At 40.7% G+C, this 21,471-nt stretch overlaps 1 protein-coding gene and 1 long non-coding RNA gene across 3 annotated transcripts in view; one reads left to right on the top strand and one right to left on the bottom strand.

Annotated features, from left to right (window-relative positions):
• ADAMTS5 (ADAM metallopeptidase with thrombospondin type 1 motif 5) overlaps nucleotides 1-21,471 on the bottom strand; it is a 45,711-nt gene that overhangs the window by 10,533 nt on the left and 13,707 nt on the right. For both annotated transcript variants that reach the window (XM_058731811.1, XM_058731810.1), the window contains 2 exons: nucleotides 20,707-20,839; nucleotides 8,517-8,684 (listed from right to left, as the gene is read on the bottom strand). In XM_058731811.1, the coding sequence (XP_058587794.1) occupies nucleotides 8,517-8,684; nucleotides 20,707-20,839 (301 nt within the window). The remainder of the gene's footprint in view (nucleotides 1-8,516; nucleotides 8,685-20,706; nucleotides 20,840-21,471) is intronic.
• Nucleotides 8,708-20,887, top strand: LOC131512745 (uncharacterized). The gene is made up of 3 exons (XR_009262282.1): nucleotides 8,708-9,294; nucleotides 14,624-14,826; nucleotides 20,658-20,887. It is a non-coding gene; the product is annotated as an uncharacterized LOC131512745 (long non-coding RNA).

Below are 21,471 nucleotides of genomic sequence, written 5' to 3' on the forward strand. Positions count from 1 at the left end.
GAAGCATTTCTTCTAGACTTATGTTAATTTTAACTACAGAGCACTCAAGAGCCACAGAATAAAGGAGCAGTGGGCAAAGACAAGACCTAATCTTTGAAAATTTGGGACAAAGCCCTTCTTTTAATTCTTCTTCTTTGTCTCCCATTTGGGTCTAGTCTTGGATGCACCTAGTAGCTGTTGGGTGCTTGAAGCGTGTCACACAAATAAGTTGGTACTCTCCTTACATAGTACTGTGACAAGCATCAAGGAGTGACGCTGGGGAATCCGTAGAAGTGGGCATACATGCAGGCAATGTGAACTCATGAGCTGATGCACGCCTCCCCTCCCCTCAAAAGCTTCCCGTAAGTATCCCTGCTCAGTGAGTTAGCACCATGAATTGTCTCTGGGCCTACAGGAGCATGCCCATTACCCATCGGTTTCTGCACGTTTTTGTTTACTTGATTTTAGGATTTGCTCGCTGATTATTAATAGTACTAAACGTAACAAATATTTACACTATTCTCACTTCTTTCTTAACTTTTTTAAGGTTTATTTATTTTTGAGAGAGAGAGAGAGGGAGACAGAGCACGAGCGGGGGAGGAGCAGAGAGAAGAGGGAGACACAGAATCCGAAGCAGGCTCCGGGCTCTGAGCTGTCGGCACAGAGCCCGACGCGGGGCTTGAACCCACGGACCACGAGATCATGACCTGAGCCGAAGTCAGATGCTTAACCGACTGAGCCACCCAAGCACCCCCTCACGTCTTTAAATGTACTTGCTTACTTAATCCTCACAAGAACTCTTTGAGGCAAATTCTAATATTTTCTTTATTTTACAGATAAGAAAACTGAGAAATGAAAACACAGGACACTGACCCAAGGTCATGTAGCTATTAGGGGTTTATGCTCAGAGCCTGCCTTCCTCATCATATTCCTTCTCGCCTCTGCTTAGCATGTGGATAGATTTCTAGCTTTTATTGCTGACCGGGCAGGCTCGTGGAGGAATCTTTTAAATGGTGGATACCCTGCCTAATGGTAGAAACACCTGGTCTAAAGTCTATTTCTGGCAAAACACGAAGTGGCTGAGTATTCTTGACCAAGGCCAGTTAAGCTTTCCCTAATTTTCAAGCTCTGTGGAATGCTTCTCTCCTCACTAGGACACTGTAAGCATAAAATTAACTAACAGAAATATAAAGGGTGACCGAAAATTTACAAAACAATGACAGCTGACTCTATGCTCAACATTATTTAACAATTTTAGACACATTCAAGTCATTCTTCTCACTTAACAAAAGAAAATCACATTTCAATCCTACTTTCCACTGAGAAAAGGAACAGTTCAGCACATTTTAAGTATACTGCAAATGTTTTCACAACCACGGTCAAGTTTCTTCAAAGTGAATACCTTAGAATTCGTCAATCTGATGGAAGCATTATATGAAAATGAATAAAGAACAGAGTTCCTATTTAGTTTCCGAGCCAGAACGTTTGAAGAGGTAAAGCTTCTGAAGGCAAGCCAGAAAAAGCATTAAAAATAAGCATCCAGCCAAAGAGAACTCTGGGAGAAAAACATCGAGTTAAAAGAAAAACATCAACATCAAGTCAATAGGAAAGAATGATAGTCAAACCTCACCAAGCTTTGTTTGGAAGACAGTAAGACTAGGCACTGAGAATTCTATGAAAAGCGTTACCTTCATTGCTACATGAGAAGAGAACATTGTATAAACCAGGGAATGCTTGACAGGTGGCTGATGTTACAAGAACTGTCAACAAACGTCTGAGACAGCAAGAATACTTTCCGATTCTTCAAAAGTGCTGTTTCAAGAAATTTTTTTATTTTACTGAAAAGCACAGAACTGTAAGACTGCGTAACTAAGGATTAGGCAGGGGAGCCTTTAACGTGTGTGGATACATGTGGCCTGGGTGAACTTTGTTCGTCTTGAGCCAAAATAATTTACCACTTCTTTGTGGGCTTGCAGTCACCGACGTCTTTTCACCTGGCTAGGAGATGGTGAGCAAAAAGAAACATAGAATTCAATTTGAAATCAACTTCTAACAAGGAGACTTTGGGATGTGGTGTCTCTTTAAAAAGCTTAATACCCAAGTGTTAAGTTTTGTTTTGTTTTGTGTGGAGTAAAGTTGACACATGATGTTACATTGGTTTCACGCCCAAAGGGTAAATTTTAAAAATGAATAACACATTTGCTTTGTTATTAAAAATATGGTGTCTCAGGGGCGCCTGGGTGGCTCAGTCGGGTAAGTGTCCGACTTCAGCTCAGGTCATGATCTCGCGGTTGGTGAGTTCGAGCCCCACGTTGGGCTCTGTGCTGACCGCTCGGAGCCTGGGAGCCTGCTTCAGAGTCTGTGTCTCGCTCTCTCTCTGCCCCTCCCCCACTCACACTCTGTCTGTCTCTGTCTCAAAAATAAATAAACCATAAAAAAAATTAAAAAAAAAATATGGTATCTCAGTTCTATGGTTTTCCCTTAAAAGTCACCTGGGGATGACTTCTTGCTTAAAATAAAATGATTTATTTCAGAATTGCCATTAATTTATTATTCCGGTGTTCTCATCAGGATTTGTTGCTGCATTAGTTTCTGTGTGTCCTGAAACATACAGTCTATCAGTTTCATCTATATGCTTAATTATGTCCTTTTGCAATATAAAATAGGTACGGACACCTCTACCAAATGGAATGCTTGAACAACAATAAAAAAGAAGTCAGCCTAGAGCCTGATTCTGAATCGCACGGTATACAATATTTAAAACCTCAATCACAGTGGGTTGGATATACATTGTCCATTTTTCTAAAAATGTGTATAATTTGGAGGAAGAGCGAAAGAGGGTATCTGTCAATCTTTCGGCATCATTTGCATTGACCTCTAAAAGCAACCATCTACGGTTGACTTTTCTTAATGTGTTTGACTTTTATACTCAACCACTTCTTCCCATCTATTTCCCGTATTTTTCAACTTATCCTAGTCTGAAATCCTATCTGGGCTATGCTGGGCTCTCTTCCACAAATTGCCAAATTGTTTTTTTCTTTTCCTCCCTGCTTCCTTTTTTTCCCCTTTGTGTTCACATTTTCTCCATAGAAGAATGGATAGTTTCTAGAAGAAAGGCAACAGAAATGTGTCCATATTGCATATTCGTTTTTACCAGCCCTGTTCAATTAAATGCTTTAAAGATGAAAAATTAAAAAATGTAAAAGGCAGAGATTCGCGATGAGCTATTAAAGGAAAGACGGTGGTAGTCTCTCCATGGCCACAGAGAACGTTAAGGGGGATGCCAGGTCGGCCATGCCTCCAGGAAATGGAGTAGAAAGATCTCTGGCTTTTTTCTATCTGATTTCCAGCACTGTTTTGTCTTTCATTTCAATGATTAATGAAAATCATCAGATCAAATGTGGTTGTTCTCTATTCTTTTCATATTTTCTTCTCTGTTTCTAGCACGATGGTAATTTCTCTGTTTTCTCTTCCTTTCCAATAGCACAGGCATGAAATTAAGCATCGGTCCGAATACCCATGGTATATCAGAAATCAATGAATATTCCCAATGAAACTTGTCCCCTTTCACTTGCAAGCATATCTCCCTGGCAACTCATAGTTCTTTTAGGTGTTTATTTTTTTTATATAGATTTAAAATGTATGTTTATTCTTCATAAACCTATAAAATGGTCTTGAAGTTATTTTGGCCTTTCATATCTTTTTTTAATTATGAAATTTATTGTCAAATTGGTTTCCATACAACACTCAGTGCTCATCCCAACAGGTGCCCTCCTCAATGCCCATCACCCACCCTCCCCTCCCTCCCATCCCCCATCAATACTGTTGGTGGGAATGCAAACTGGTGCAGCCGCTCCGGAAAACAGTGTGGAGGTTCCTCAAAAAATTAAAAACAGATCTACCCTATGACCCAGCAATAGCACTGCTAGGAATTTACCCAAGGGATACAGGAGTGCTGATGCATAGGGGCACTTGGACCCCAACGTTTATAGGTGTTTATTTGAATGGCTAGCAGTAGAAGAGGAAGTGATGTATTACGGGCCAGGTGACAGAGACACCTTGAGGCCATTGACAAGGCACAGACCATTGTCGCTAACCAAAGGCAATTCCAGGGATCTGTTGGTGACACCGTCACAAGCTTGAAGTGCACTGTTTAGCAAATGTTACGCCGAGGAAATTAGATGAAAAAGTCTCCTTGTTACAGGGTGAAGCATAGCTGTTTAAAAATACCAGTCCTTTAAATATGTCCTTATTTGCAGACTCTTTTTAAAGAATACATTTGCTGTGAAAATCAAGATACTGTCATGATGGGCCTGGAGTTTTATGAGTGTTGCCTTAAAAACTGAATGTTAAGATCTTGTTATTAGCGTCATAGTCTACACTGGATTCAGAGAACTGGTTCTCTAAACCATTTTATCTCCAAAGTTCTGCGTTTAGTAGATGGCTGTAAACTTAGCTCTTTAAGTATGTCCCATGTTAATATTTCAAAGTTGTCTCTAGATTTTTCTTAGCAGCCTGTGTCAAGGGTCCTCTTGAGCTGCACCTGTTTGGGGCGTGGCCTTCCTCATCACCTGGCACCGCGGACTTCAGGATATAGTGGACACAGCTATCGTTTTTGGCTTCACGGTTATTAGCCTTTGAGAAAAGAAATTCAGCAACCTGCTTTCACCGCACAATTTCTCTGCCAGTGCTTACCCTTGATTTTGGGGGATCACAGTCCTCGCCAGCTTGCATAGAGCTAAGTCGTATAAACACTGCAGAACGTTTACAAGTATCTTGGCGAGGCTGGTGGGGAAGTGCCCCTGAGACGTGGCTTCTCCTTTTCTGAATCACAAATCAGCAGTCCAGTTATTTTAGCCTGTGCGTGTTGACTTTTCAACCATAACCTAATTGTTACATACTTCTTGTTGGAATGAAATCAGGAAACACTCAGTATTAATGAATTTAAATTTGGCAGTGGGAGAGTGCTACAAATGTCCAGCTACTTATGGCTAATAATTTTAAAAACAAATCAAATCATGGGAATTTAACTGAGCTTTAAGACCTCATTTCTCTAGCACCGGTGGGAAGGAGACGGATGAGCTCTTTATCCATGAATAGATTTTCCAGACAAGGAACTCTTTAGACACCATCTAAAAATTGTATAAATTTTGTGAGAGCATATCCTTGGCTTTGCTGCCTTTATATTAGTGTCACAATTTAATCAACTTAATCTTCCTATAGAGCAAATCATTTTTTTCTGAGCATCGATCATTGGATCACATGGAAACATAGAGGTACCTTCGGGGATTATGGTGATATGATACCATTTTTGACCTTTTGGCAAAAGGTACCAGACCTCTGAGCTTTTAATGTTTTAGGGCTACATTTTACAGCTTTTTTGGTTTCTCCTTCATTGTCAAATGATATCCCTTCTTGCTCTCAGTTTACCTGCCAGAAGTTCCCCCTGGCCCCTGCCATGATGACCATTTTATTGCTTTAAACTGTTAGCGGCCTAGAAAAGTCGTGCAGAAAAATAGTAGAACCATTTCTATTAACTATGAATGAAAGGGCTTTGCATGGAAGTCTGAGTCATTTCCTATAAGCAAAGTAAAAGGATTTTACAATATGGTTTCTTGGTATCAGTCTAGTCTTTTGAGAAAGATGTGTTTGTTTGTTTGTTTGTCTTTCCTCTAGGATTTTGATGCTCTCCCTGGTTTTCTCCCAAGCTCTGAAGCTGAAATGTCAGAGCCTCAACCATCTCAAAATCAGGCTTACTAGTTCTTTTTTTTTTTTAATGTTTATTTATTTTTGACAGAGAGAGAAAGACCGAGCATGAGCGGGGGAGGGGCAGAGAGAGAGAGGGACACAGAATCTGAAGCAGGCTCCAGGCTCCGAGATGTCAGCACAGAGCCTGACGCGGGGTTCGAACTCACAGACACGAGATCAGCCCTAAGCCGAAGTTGGAAGCCCAACAGACCTAGCCGGAGCCACCCAGGCGCCCCTGGGCTTACTATCACTGCACTTTCACATAAAATGACTTAACTCGATTTTTTGGTGGCAGTGTAAAAGTTATTAAGTTATTTGAATTCCCACTTAAATCACAGTACATAGAGGGTATCACTGTTTCGGTATCTGTGTGTGCTGTTTTGAAATGAGCATAATTGAGCTTTGCAATTGTACCCTACTTTCTTTGGCTCTCCATATTCTGAAATGACTTTATTCATTACAGGCTCCTGATAAAAATCAGTGTGTGTGTGCTTTTGTGTGTGTGTGTGTGTGTGTGTGTGTGTGTTAGTCATAACACAAGACTGCCTGACCAATATATTCAAAAGTGAGAGAGTCTAAGCTTCATGAAATGAATAAATGAGGAAGTAGACTATGAGAATTTGCTGTTCCAAGAATTTTGGTAATTTAATCAATGTATTTAACATGTGAGTGGGAAATTCAGATAAGATTTTATCAACGCAAGTGATAAGATCCACGTTGACTAACAGTATGCTCTTGGTTGCTATCTACCATGAAGATCTCTGGAATGGACATAGAGACACACATGTAAACTATGTAAATTTGTTGCAAAAGTTTTAAAAATCTTGAGCGTGGACTCTTAAATACAGGAGTGATGTTTAAAAATGAAGACAATACTGAAAGCATATTTGCTGCACAGAAAGTAAGATCATGAATTCCACAAACATGAAATAAACGACTCATTCCAAAATTATGGCAATAAGGAACACAATTCTGCACAGCATTGTAATTAGCTGACCTAATACTTGCACAGGAAAATAAAAATGGTCCCGTTTTAGCCATAAGTATTTGCTGCCTTAGCAACTAAATCCATTCATTTAGGGATTCAAAGTTTAGCTCAAACTTTTGGAATGTGTAATGTGGATTCTGAACTAAAATATTAATGCTATCTCATTTTCAGAAAACCTGGGAAAAAAGCAGAAGTGATATTAAGAGCGGAGACTAACGCCCCACCCAAGAGGGACTTTATTAGATACTGACTTGTTCAATGTGCACAGGCAGAGAATTAGGTAAACATTCAATTGCAGGACTTTATCATTTTTAAGTCAGCATTGTAAACTGAGCTGCACTGAAAAATACCCCTTATTATTAGTCTTAAGAAAAAGCCTGACACATGGATTCTCAGTATTTTTTCCTAAATCTTTGAGATATTGGGACGTCCATCCAATGAGCAAAGAGCAGCTTCTATTGAGGGAAATTTTAAACCAGGCTAGGCCTGGGTTGTTTCAGGAATAGGATATTTTAAAGAGTTTAAAGTAGCTAAAGCCATTACTGGTTCACCACTAACATAGCAAAATGGAGTTAATGAACAGATTTTGCCTCCAAGATACCAAAGAAGTTGGTAGCAGAATTTCTTTGAAGGATTCATCAATTGTTTTGACGTTACTTAGCCAGTGTTCAAGATGGCCAACTCACTAAGATATTATGAAATGTTATGCCATTAGCTTTGTGGAACCAAGAAAAACAACTATCATGGGTCCTCTTCAGCTAACTCTAAGCCATGCATCATGAGATAATTTTATGGACAATTATTACGATAAAAAATTTCTGTCATATTCAGTTCAACCACCAGTTTCGGAAAGAGACAAATTTTAAGAGGAAAGAAAGGAATGAGAATATGTCCATTTCTATAACCTGAGAAAATTGTGAACCACACGGTCTCTGTAGGTCAACTACCTCAACTCTAATGCATCTATCCTGTGTGTCTAGAACTTTAAAATAATAAAAGATGAAAAAAATAAAATAAAAAAGGATGTTAGGAAATTAGCAACAGCTTGTTTCAAAAACTACTTAAAGGTCAGAATTTATTATTTCTAAAAACTGTGACTTCCTTGGTATTTTTATATAATTTACAGGACTAATCCTAGATTTACAGAATTTAATAAAGTGTGCTATGCTCTTGAACTGTATCTAATGGATAAAACCAAAGATTTTCCTTTGAAGTTCTTGAAGTATTTTCTCACCATTCAGATTGATTTTCTTGTTCTTTTCTGTAGTTTTCCTTCTACTTCTAGGAGAATCTGCTGTCAGGATAAAACCAGATTCTTCCAGTGAATGCAAATCTAAAGAGCTTCCTTTCCTGTCTTTCTGTTGCCGTGAAGAGGATCCAACAGACTGGTCACCTACATTTTAACCACACCCCTGTAAGAGGCATGTAACAAATAATTCTGAGAGTCATATTAATAGCAGGGAAACAAGATGTCTGCCAATATTCTCACAGGAAGCTAGTGGTGAAAGACGGAATAGAAGCCAGGCTTTCAGGGCACTGGCTAGGCATTCTGTGTGGTCTCCCACACTGTTTCTCTTTTGAACTTTTCAATTCCAAAGCAAAAATACCATAGCTATAATGCCACCAAGGACGTTGGCATTATACCACAACAGACAGTCCCTTTGGTCCTTTTCTGACCCTACCTAAACAACCACCGTCTCACAGGGCGTGGTGGGTTTCATGAGGACGTAATAAAGTAACACTGGTAATAATCCCCCCTAAGTTTTGTGACTGAGCCCGTGTTGTCTTGAATGACACATACCATGGCCATCATCCAGGAATTCTGTGATGGTGGCTGAAGTGCACTTGGACCAGGGTTTGGACGCGTCGATGCTGGTTAGGATGGAAGACATTAAGCGCTTATCTTCTGTGGAACCAAAGTTCTCTTCACAGAATTTGGAATCATCATGGGAGAGGCCAAGTAGATGTCCTAAGGGAGAGAAGAGCGGGAGCGCAGATAATGAGCGATTTTGCATTTCTACTTTTCCGTGACAATTATACTAGCACTTGGTCTCCCTCCCCTGTCCCCAACTGTACATGAGTTCATTTTAACTGCTTTCTCATGCACAGACTGGACCCCCAGGGAAATTAAAGCTGTGTGTAGTCAGAGAAGTCACTTTTGGTGAACATTTAGAGGAAAACTGAAAAACTACGCGAAGGAATAGACGGTCCCATAATCCATCTGGATCACACATGCTCAACGACATGTAGAAAGAGGCCTTATTTAGAATCTAGAATTTGCAAGGCAACTGTGGGATTATGTCATAGCCCTGACTACATATTATTTTGATTACTTGTCTAATTTTCCGCCTTCTCTGATCAACCAGGAGCCCCGTGAGATCAGAGAACATCTCCTCCATCCACTGTTGAAACCTCTGTATTTAACTCAACGTTCTGCAAGTTGCAAACACTTAATAGACGGTTGTTGAATGTCAGTGACTTCTGTTTTCTTGGCCAAGTTACCAGGTAGCTATCCAAGAGATGACGAGGGGGGGAAAGAAAGAGGAGTGAAATTAGGAACGTTCTGGCTCCCAACAAAGGTAAGCTTGCTGTCACCCTTTTGTTTCCTTTGTTTAGAGACTTCTGCATGTTTGCTCATCCCCCAAATAAATGACAGATTTTGAAAAACATACCCAATGAAGAACCGTCTAGGGCACCAAGATGCCCATCGCGGCGTGTTAGAGCTTAAAGAGAGAACAGCTACTAGAAACGTCGGTGATTGTCCCAAACCACTCAGCCCCGTGGGTGTTCGTGCTCCAGCTGACTATGCATGCTCCCTGCAATGCCAGGCTGCCATTTCCAGTCTATCAAGCTCGGTGTCCCAACCACATTCTTATAATCTAGTCTTTTTTTTTTTTTTTTTTTTTTTAATTTTTTTTTTTTTTCAACGTTTTTTATTTATTTTTGGGACAGAGAGAGACAAAGCATGAACGGGGCAGGGGCAGAGAGAGAGGGAGACACAGAATCCGAAACAGGCTCCAGGCTCCGAGCCATCAGCCCAGAGCCTGACGCGGGGCTCGAACTCACGGACCGCGAGATCGTGACCTAGCTGAAGTCGGACGCTTAACCGACTGCGCCACCCAGGCGCCCCTCTAGTCTTTTTTTTAAATTATTATTATATAAGATTTTCACATAGTCTAAGAATAAAATGATGTTCTCCAGGATATCTAATTCTTTTTTTTTTTTTAATTCCAGGACAGTATTTTGTAGAGACTCTGAAAAAGTAGACAAGCAGATCCTAATAGCTTTTTTTTTTTTGGTAAAGTTTTATAGAATCATACACAAAGGATCAAAAAAAGGGTGTATAAAATACTACAGAAAAATGATGACTGCATTGGGTTCCTGGATGCCAAAGGCAGGGACTTTGGTCATTCTGCCAAAAAACAACAACAACAACAAAAAAAACACCAAAGAAGTTCAGTGCACAACAGTAAAACCCAACAGAGATGAAATCTTTCATTCCACATTCCAGCTACTTTTGGCCAACTTGTTAAATCACCAACACCTCATAACAAAACTGTCCACCAAGCAGCTGCTTGCTGTTGTGGCTGAAATTAAGTGGCCAGGGCTCAGTGACCTTCCAAAACTCCACATTTTTATGGTATTTATACAGTTATTTACTTCAATAGCATTTGCCAGCCTAGCAAGTTTTCTGTGGGAAACCCTCCTGCTCTCACGTTTTATTTCCTCAGTAGCACGAATGTGCATCAGAGTCTGTTAAGTATGTCCCAAATAACACGCAGAAGGAGACGGGTGGCGGCGGGGGGGGGGGGGGGGTTGTCCAATTTTTGGATGGTACATGGAGTTTTCTTCATGCAACCCACAGCTCTGAAAAAAACAGGGCCTTTCACCATGTCCTGTCCAAAATGGCTTAAAGTTACTTAGTGCAAAGAACACTTGTGGAGAAGGCACTCTGTGCTTCTTGAACTTTTCCGTCGTAGAATCTTTATCAGCTAACGCTGTGAGATTTGTGTGGAAATTTCACACTTGGGTTTTTTTTTTCCTCCTGGCATAGAAGAGAGAGAGGGAAAGTGGCCTAGGGTGACCTCTGCCACTTAACATTTATTTGAATCCAGGTTTTATATTTGAGAAAAATATGTGATTTTTCTATTTCTATTTTTCTATTTCTGCATTCTATTTCATAAGATATTCGGATCTATTTAACAAAGCAATAGTCTTTTCCTCCAAATGTGTCGACACAAATAACACTTTCCGTATGAATTTTCATTACAGCATCAGGTGATTTTGGAGGGTAAATTTCAGACTTCTGAATTACAATACAGGCTGGGGCGCCCGGGTGGCTCAGTGGGGTCAGCATCCAACTTTAGATTTTGGCTCAGGTTATGACTTCACAGTTTGTGAGTTCGAGCCCTGCATCGGGCTCCGAGCTGATAGTGCGGAGCCTGGATGGGACTCTCTCTCTCTCTCTCACAGTAAATAAATAAAAACTTAAAAAAGGGAAAAAAAAAGAATAGATTACAGACCATGTGGCAAATACCAAAGTACCTTTGAGAAGCCCTGAAGAGTACCTCAATTTTTTCTTTCATATAGAACAGCGACACATATAATTTTTTAAAGATTTCAATTATATAAGCAAAACAGTTTATTTAAAAATATTTTGTGGGGCGCCTGGGTGGCTCAGTCGGTTGAGCATCCGACTTCAGCTCAGGTCATGATCTCATGGTTTGTGAGTTTGAGCCCCACATTGGGGTCTGTGCTGACAACTCGGAGCCTGGAGCCTGCTTTGGATTCTATGTGTCCCTCTCTCTCTGCCCCTTCCCCGCTCATGCTCTGTCTCTCAAAAATGAATAAACATTAAAAAAAACAAAAAAATATTTTGTTATAGTTTTATGAATCTTTTGACATGCCACTTGGCAGGATATTGTGAATCTTATGCTCCATCAATTTCCTAATTTATCAGTGTAGCTTAGTTGCTGCCGAAGATACGTATAAGGAATTTTTATATGGCGACCAGAAAAGATTGCCATTCTGAGCAGGAACAAATCCTAGTTCCACTTCAGTAAGAGCTAAAAGAAGATGTGAATTTTCTAAGATCTGCAAAGGTGAATCGGGAATGGACGGCTTAGGGGTCAAGGGAGAGACAGAATCTTTGGAGGAATATTCTGTTCTCCATGAAGCAAGTCTGTCGGCTGGTTGGGAGAAGCATGCTCTCTAAAGGACAATAGGAGTCATGGCCAACGCGAAGAACATTTAAGCACCCACAGAAACAGGCAGTCAGTTCCAGTAGCTGGAAGCAGGGCACAGTGAGAGAGACCCATGTGACTTCCCTTCAGGAGCTGGACAGGAATTAAAATGGAAGATCAATGTGAGGAATGTTTGGATGCTCTTCAGGAGAGACGTGACAGCCATACTAAAGGCCGTGAGCAGCAAAAGTTGTGGTATTTTCAAATGTGAGTCCCCCGATCATTATGCTAAGACATTAATGTCAGCCTGAGGTTTGCCAGTATCTCTGAGCCCTGAAATGCCAAGATACATATAAAAGCGCAGGATATTTTAAAAGGACACTCCCATCAGAGACCACACACTATGGCACTAAACGCTTATTAACACAGAAACATCCAGAATCCAGGAAACTTAAGATATAATGTCGTAGTGGACAATAATGCATTTCGAGTCGGTGTTGTGAAAGGTTTAATTAGAATGGATCACGATGTCCCTGATCTCCTAGGACATCTGCCTTTTCCAGTGAGAATTCGTTCATCAGTCACCCACGGGGATGCTGAAAATTGCAGATGTGAGCAGAGACGGAGCATTTCCCTGAGAAGCAGCCTTCAGCAGGATTAGCACAGCTGGGATTTGCACAAATGTGTCCCAGAGATTAAGACGGCAAATGAAGCATATGAAGCCTTGGTGGAGAAAATGTTTACAACCCCTAAACTTAGGTGTTGGTTTATCAAAATGCATTTTACGAGGAGTCTTTAGAGCAATACAGAGCAGAATTAGTTGAGGGGTGAAGTCCTTGGAGGAGGCCGAGTGATAGAACCAAGGAACCCACAGAGAAAGGCAATTCTCACCCTCGGAAAGCCAGATAGTTCTTTCTAAAGTCCACGTAGAAAAGAAGAGTGGAGGGCACGTGGGAGACTCAGTCGGTCAAGCATCTGACTCTTGGCCTCGGCTCAGGTCACGATCTCAGGGTTGCTCAGATCGAGCTCTATGTGGTGCCCTACCTTGACAGTGAGGAGCCTGCTTGGGATCCTTTCTCTCCCTCCCCCTCTGCCCTTCCCCCTTTCTCTCTCTCTCTCTCTCCCTCTCAGAGCAAATAAACTTTGAAAAAAAAAAGCAAGAAAAGAAAAGTAGAGTGAGGAGGAGTCAAGGCAGTTTTGAAGGTAAAAGAAGAGATCTGAAGAAGCTCAACCAAGCTCCTAGAGTCAAACCCCTACCGAGAAGAGACAACGCAGAAAGTAGACAGAAGGCGATAACTCACTGTCAGGGTTTCAAGTAGAGGTCCCAAAGTCTCGCTTTAAGGAGGAATTAGTATTTGCATTTGCAAGAATTAGTGTTCGTATGAAAACTAAAATTGGAAGTATTAGTGTTTGTAATCAGTAGACGTGCAAAAGATTGAAGAGCAGCTTGCTTTAACTACGTTAAGTCATCTTGTTTCCAAGGCTAGCTTTTGCAGTCGATCTTTAATTCTTTTTCTATTATTCAATTTTTTTTAACGTTTATTTATTTTTGAGACAGAGACAGAGCATGAATGGGGGAGGGGCAGAGAGAGAGGGAGACACGGAATCGGAGGCAGGCTCCAGGCTCCGAGCCGTCAGCACAGAGCCCGACGCAGGGCTCGAACTCACGAGCTGTGAGATCATGACCTGAGCCGAAGTCGGAAGCTCAACCGACTAAGCCACCCAGGCACCCCATGCAGTCAATCTTTAATTCTTGATTAACGTAGCTGGAGACCTTTCACCTCAAATCTGGAGGCAATGAAAGGAACAAACACACTTGTGTAGTGAGTGCACGTGTTAATGACATTTGTATTTATATATGAACTAAGAACATGAAGGGTATTACAGAAGTCAGAAGGAAGCTCGGAGAATAATGCACCTGGGTAATCCAGTATTTTCCCAAGTGCTACAGACTTCAGAACTGCCTCTTGTTCTTTGAAATCATTATTAAAAGTCAAGATGTAAATTGCAAATGCTTTTGGAGAGAATACTTATCTATTCTTAACAGACATTCCATCATATCACAAATACAACAATCTTGCTCATGAGTGCCCATCACACAAAGTAAGATCTGGAAGGAGCTTATTTGGATTACACAAGGAAACAAATTTCATGGTGAATTATGTCAAAGCAAAGTCTGTAGGGTAGGAGTTTGAATTATACTGTTATCTCAGAAATAGCAAACAATTAGTCACCCGGTAATTTCTCTAGTACGGTAATGGTCTTTTTAAAGGCAAAATGAGTGAGATTTCATTAAATAAATTTCATCTTTGACATTCACATTATAGACTTAAAGAGTATCTTGCCTCCTTAAATTCACAAATGACTCTGATGTTAGTAAATCTGAGAAAATGTATATACACTGGGTGAAGACACGTTACCAGAAAGGGAAATGTTGGTCCAGCATCTTATTCAGCTCAGGCGTTACTCTACAACTAGGGCTAACTTATAATATTAACCTCAGGAAGGAAATTGGGTTGTTCTTCTAAACTTTGGTCTGAAAATTAGACAGCATTTCAAACTCTTGTATCTTGACCCTAAGCTGACCAACGGACAAGGGGACAGAGCACCACATCCTACAAAAAGTCACAAAAAGCTCTGTAATGTGTTTCCTTAAGAAAGAACAGCTCGGATGAAGCATCTGTTTCTTAATGAGGTCATGTTTTTATTTTACCTAATTTTCCAGCTGGGATTATTGAGGTGTAAGAAGATCTTGCCAGGGGTTGAAAAGTGAGCCAACAGCTCACGTGGGATCCGAATCCAGAATCCTTGAAGAAGAGAACCAGGAGCTCTAGGAACTGGATCCTACATGTCTATTCAAATGCAAAGCCTGATGCAGAAGTGATAAAACCCTTACAAACTCCCATTTCAAGACGTTAAGCATGAATGGTAAGTGTTGTATCAGTTATAGAATTCGGAAGGAAGAAAACTTCATTTGGGGGCCTTCTAGCTAGCTGTGGATACAAAGGATATTGAATCCTTTGTAACCCAATTCAGGATTATCTCCTGGAAGATCAACACTAACGAACCATTATAGGATAGCATCAAAATCTTGGGTGTTAGAGCCAAGTGAATTGGGTTCGCGTCTTAACCCTAGCAGTATACTAGCTGTTGACCTCAGGCACGTTTAGAAACTTCTTAAAGATGCTTACATCTCTGTGTTTTTTCCTTTCTTGAGTGACTCATTGATAGTGCTTAACCCATGGCATTTTGTGAGGATTAAATAACATAAAAGATGCAAGGTGCTTAGAAAATACGCTTGACAAGTATCAAAGGCCCAGGGATTGTGAGCTGACTTTATTGTTCTCACTGATATCCCCGCTTTGTTATGCTCTTGAGTACTCTAATCTTAAGTAGTTTTGATAAATTTTGATATTAACAGACAATTGAGGAGAGAAGGAGACATTTGCTAACCATTAGAGGGGGAAAAATCATGCATCAAGTTTGTGATGTCTTTACTTTTTATGTGACCTTCAACTTGGATTTCTACACATGTGGCAGGCAATCTAGAGGCTTCCACAAGAGAAATGGGAATTGGGATAGGATATAGAAAACACAGAACCGGCACACAAAAAACCCTAAATCTCCCGTTGCTGCGGGACGTAGAGTCGAGACCCATTTCCACCTTTCATCTGGGGGCCAAGAAAGACAGTGTGGTATGGCTCCAGACTAGATAGAAAATAATAATAATAATAATAATAATAATAATAATAATAATAAGTTTAGCTCATGTTGATTAAAGCTATACGTTCGGGTTTAAATCCAAGTTTAATCCTAGCTTCCTTTCACTCCACATTCACAGTTGGTCCTGACATCTGATTCTGTGTGTTGGCTTCAGTCTATGGTGTTTCGAGGGCCTCTGCAGCTTTTCAAAACATGGCCTTGTTTAATCTAATCATCTCTGGGAGCACAGTCACACACATCAGCGCAACCAAAGAACTCCCTCTAACCACAGCAAAACAGGGGCGGCTGGGCTGCCGTGTCTCCACCACTTACTTCCTAAGCCTCCAGCTGAATACTTGGCTTTGACTTTTTAAGTTGCCTGACTTTAGCTCAGGAAGCATTTTGGAGTCTTTCACGGTGGAGAGATTCCCTTAGCACATTTTATAATTAACTACGATAAAGCAAAGCTTCAGCAAGTTCGCAAATGATGGATTTCATTAGCCTAAATAAAATCAGATTGTTCTCCCTCGCATATGGGAAGCTGGCCCAACATCAATAAAATTATTATTTTGGAGAACCATGTGTGCAGCAGGTGAAATCTTTATTATTACAAGCCAATAATAAAAGTTTGACAAGTTAAAAATATAAACTCAAAATGTAAACTTACATTCACTTGCAAACTTTCCACAGTTCACACTTGGGTTATAAAATGGCCATAACCCCATTCTTGCCTCCACTCAAGGCACACGGATGAGGACTGTGTTCCCGAGAGTTTAAAGCAACTTCTTAAAATGTCCGAACAATTTAGTCGATGTTTACATACACAAAACATAGCAAGGAGGAAGATAAATTATTACTGCCTGTGTAGGGTCTATATTTATCAAAATCTATTTTCCAGAAGCCTGCACTGGCATCGGTGGACTACATATCTCCAAAATCTAGCTCTTTTTATGGAAACGATTAGCAGGAAAAGAGAAGTGCTCACATTAATATCTGGTCCAGGGAAAGAGTCACTTTTCAGAATTGTTCATTGAAGCCATTCTGATTTTACCCTGATGGACAGAGAAGCTGTAAGATGGGTCCTTCAGGCTAGTTCAAGTACTTCACGTTAATTTTCAAGTTCAGAAATATTTTAGATAGAGGGGATAAAAGACCAAAGAAAATTGTGATTCAAATATGACTCTGTATTTTAAACCACTAGGTACAGAAATAAGCAGTGATGGGCATAGCGTGAGAAACTTTAAGTCCGTTAATGGAAGCACTATTCTTTTCCTTCCTCAATTAAAAAAAAAAAATTAAGTTTATTCATTCCAAGACAGAGAGAGTGAGTGGGGGAGGGGCAGAGAGAATGGAGAGAGAGAATCCCAAGCAGGCTCTGCACCGTCAGCGTGGAGCCCGACCTGGGGCTCGAGCTCACAGGATGCGAAATCCCAACCTGAATCGGAATCAAGATCCGACGGAGCCACAGGCACCCCTGAAAGCATTTTCCTTCATCAGATACAGTAAAACCTTGGTTTGCGAACATAATTCGTTCTGGGAAAACACGTTTGTAATCCAAAGCACTCGTGTCTCAAAGCAAATTTCAAGAACCACTGGCTCGGTTGTGATCATGTGATGTTCAGCCTCACGTACTACTCGTATTGCAAGACATCGCTCGGTTAGCAAGTTAAAATTTATTAGACCTATTTGCTCATCTTGTGAAACACTCACAGACCAAGTTACTTGCACTTCAAGGTTTCACTGTATATCCTTTTACTGCTTATAGAAGAAATAAAGTAGAAAAATTATGGGAACAGCCTAGAAATTTTCTTCATGGCTTATGCTTTGAGCACAGTAACCTACCTCCACAGTCTGTATGCATGAAGCAAACTGTGCATTTTGGAATGTCCTCAAGCAGATTTCAAAGCACTCTAGCAAAAACTGAGGTCACTTTACCACTGTCCTTAGCCTATATATATATAACCTCCCAATCTGGAAAGTGGTAAATGTCTAATAAAAGGAAGGGAAGAAATCACACGAGAAGAATGAAGTGGAATTAGAATCCAGAGCATGGTTAGCTCAGACCCATGGTTTCATGCAACAATCTAAAAATAAAGTGCCGGAAACAGCTCAGCGAGTGGCATTACCAAAGATCACACTGGCTGCAGAGGCAAGACTGTAATAACAGACAGATGATTAGGAAATATTTTGTGGGGTTATTGTCTCTAATTTATTTAAGGCTCGTACTTTATAACATATGTTCACAATATCTAGGCAAGAGGTGAAATTAAAGAATAATAAAGCAATTAGAAAATAAAGAGAATGCAAGCCAGATCCCTTTGTGAAAGGAAAATTAAGTCCATATCGCCTTATCCCCAGATCTTAAATTTCTCAGATTAAGCTATATGTAATGCAGAAAGATAGATTAAGTGGGCAGTGTTTGACTGAAGAATGGATTATAGAGAATTCTAAAGAAGGAAATAGAGATGACCCAACCAAGAAATTAAAGGGAACAGAGGGCATGGTCATATAATCAAAGATTTGGGCTTGAGTTTTTCACATAGAAGCCTATACTTCTCCATCATTGTTCCCTTGTAAAACTGCCCAATACTGTACCATGAATAAAAGTCCTTATTGTACATATACAGTTTTAATAAAACATTTGTTCTCATCAGCACCTGTCTTCCTACTTCTCAGGCTGCTGGGCCTGCCCACGTTTACCCTTGGTTTAGGAATTCAGGAAGGCTGGGAAAGGTGATGCCGGAAGGTTCTTCATGCCAGCCCAGTTGTCTTGAGAGTCTAATGTATCCCCAAAGAGACTTAATTTACTGCCACAGCGATACTTTTGCAGAGAAACCTCCCAAATGCTAGCAATGCGTGATAACAGACCATTGCAGGATTAAAGGGAGAAATAGCCCTTCCTTCAAGAACTTTGTAATCTCTTCTTTAGAAGATCAGGATGTAGGGCTCATAATCTTACAGATGGCTGATGTCACAATCCAACAGTGTCACTTACTCACAGAGTCTGAGATGAAGCAGCCTCTGCCTACCCACAGATACAGAACCTTTCTTTCAGAACTTCCATCGTTCTGAATAATGGTGATTAACTACTGGTGTACTTTCAAAATCATCTCTGCTTAATGATAATCCTCTGGAGCATTTGGGCTAATTCTTCTTAGCTTCTGCTGCATGTTCAGAATGTTGCCTTGGGCAGCTCTTGTGTTTTTCCCACTTACTCACTCGTGCACATCCGTCTATAGGTAATAAATACTGATTAAGGATCTATATTAGGCTATATCATTATCAGCTTAATAGGTAGAAATGAGGGAGAGGTAAAGACATATTCCCAGCTCAGAGAGCTCAAATAGCATATGTGTTTTGAAAACCTTTTCAGGCTTGCCAGGTCTCTTTTTTTTTTTTAATGTTTATTCATTTTTGAAAGACAGAGAGAGACAGAGTACAGCAGGGGTGGGGCGGAGAGAGAGGGGGAGCAGAGAATCAGAAGCAGGCTCCAGGCTCTGAGCTGTCAGCACAGAGCCCGACGCGGGGCTTGAACTCACAGACCGCAAGATCGTGACCTGAGCCGAAGTCGGACGCTCAACCGACTGAGCCACCCAGGCGCCCCATTGCCAGGTCTTTTAAAGTAGCACACATCTCATCATTAGCCCACGTTACAGACAAGAAATGGAGACTCAGTGTCTGAATCTCTTGCGTGAGACAAATCAGAGACCACGGAGGCAGAGATGAGACTCCGTCTGGAGGCTACAGATGCCCAATTAATGTGTAAATTAAATTATTATCAGTGATGCTGTAAGGTGGTTATTTATGTTAAGGCTTTTATGTCCGTGTCCTGTTTTTTTTCCTTAGATAGTAAGAAGAGTGTCAGTGAAGAAAATCAGAGTCGTGATTAATACTTCAGAATTGAAATTTAACCACTGATTTCCACTTCACTGTTGCATTGTGCTGACTTACACAATTACATCTTTGATTTGAAGTTATTTGACTCTCCAAAGAAAACAGAGGAGCCAGAAACCTGCCCTCTATGAAATGTTCTCTGCCTACTAGGAATGTGAAAAAGCAGCTTTAATTTCTGTTTAAAAATTACAGTTTTAGGTTAAAAACCTCAATCTGTTTAAGAGAAATAGAGCAAAAAAGTATCAAAGCATACTCTGCTCCCAAAAAGATGATGCTGAAAGGTGAGCCATACATCTAATGTTAAATGAATTTGCTACCTAAAAAGCAAAAAAGAAGCATACGTGGTTATAAATAACAGCTGGTATCTGTAACCTACCCAATTTGGACCCTAAAATAACTCCATGGAATCGGTACCATTATGCCTATACTTCAGATATGAAAACAAGCTTTGAGAATTTAAATAATAAGACCAACGTGACACAGCAGAAAGTACTTTAGGAAGAATTGAGCCCAGATGTGTCTGATTCTAATATCTAATTCTAAATACTAAAGTACTCCTATACCTAGGAACCTAGGTCACTGCCCGGGAAACACATTTCCTAACTGCTGGGATATTTTTCAACAATTAACTCCGTCCTAAATTCCCAATCTTAAGATTTAGATGTGTCTCTTATGACACACAAATCGGGTGACATTTGAAGACAAACCCTGTGGACTGCTGGTCTCAGTTTGTCTTTGTTATTAAAGACGAGATAGGACTGTTTATTATAAGCTATTATTTACCTTTGACAGGAGCTATTATCGCTCACAGTGGAATAAACATGACAAATCTCTGTGCAAAACTGATTAGCCCTGGAGGAGTCAGGAGACTCTTGGGTAACTTTCAAGAGGGACCTCTCTGCATTTCATAGTCAACTGTGACAAATTCCATCTCAGAGTCATTGATGGATATACGTCACAGGACAGTAGCTGTCGCCAATTTCTCTTACACGTTTAAATGACACTGTCCACAGGCAACATCTCCTGTGTGCCTGACTTTGCCTTCCTTCTCCCTAACCAGTTAACCCTAAAAGTGCAAATATAAACACATTTAATCCCCAGCAGTACATCTGAACCTGGAGAGATCTGGAATTAATTGCCAAGTATTTTGGTTCCCCTTGCAGCTGTTACAAGTGTTTGATTTGGCGAGGGAAGAGAAAAGGCGCTGCATACCAATTTCGTGAGCCACGGTGAAAGCCGCATGGAGGCCATCATCTTCAATCACAGCACAGCTGCGCTCCGGGGAACATATGGTCCCAACGTCTGCCATTCCCAGGGTGTCACATGAATGATGCCCACATAAATCCTGCCGGGGAGAAAGAAAGAAATCATTAAAATCAATTTACATCCAGAAGGAGCCACCTTGTCGAGTCACTTGCTCACTCCAAACAGCAAGAGGGGGATATGTTTATGGGATCACCTGTTCAGCTCTGGAAATGCTCCAAAGACAGATTAGTGGCATGGACTCTTCTAAACATCTCCTGGCCCCAGAGGGGATGGGACTCAACTGCATTTAAAAAGAAGTCCTGGGATTGTAGCTTGTCCCTTACAATAGCAACCTCGGCTCTCACAAAGAGGTACAGCATATACACAGGCACTTAACGGCCAGGATCACTTTCACATACAGTCATGCTCACCAAAGCCCTAAAATTCTGACCGAAAGTCATGCTAAGCTTATCAGAAGCCCGGCCTAATAATTTATTTTGCATCACGGGCAAACTGCAACCACGTGTTTGTGGCAAAATACAAGTATATCCGTAACTCAAATAGGAAACTAAATTGTAATCCAAAAGCGTAATCCCTTGAAAGATTGGCTCTTCATTTCCAAATGCAGCTGTAATTTCATTGGTTACGTCTTCAAAAATGCGTACATTCTTACTCATAGCATCCGATGCAGCGTTTCTCAACCTGATCAATCTGCGGAAAATATATGCAATA

Source organism: Neofelis nebulosa, chromosome 5, assembly GCF_028018385.1.
Source record: "Neofelis nebulosa isolate mNeoNeb1 chromosome 5, mNeoNeb1.pri, whole genome shotgun sequence".
Taxonomy (NCBI): Eukaryota; Metazoa; Chordata; class Mammalia; order Carnivora; family Felidae; genus Neofelis; species Neofelis nebulosa.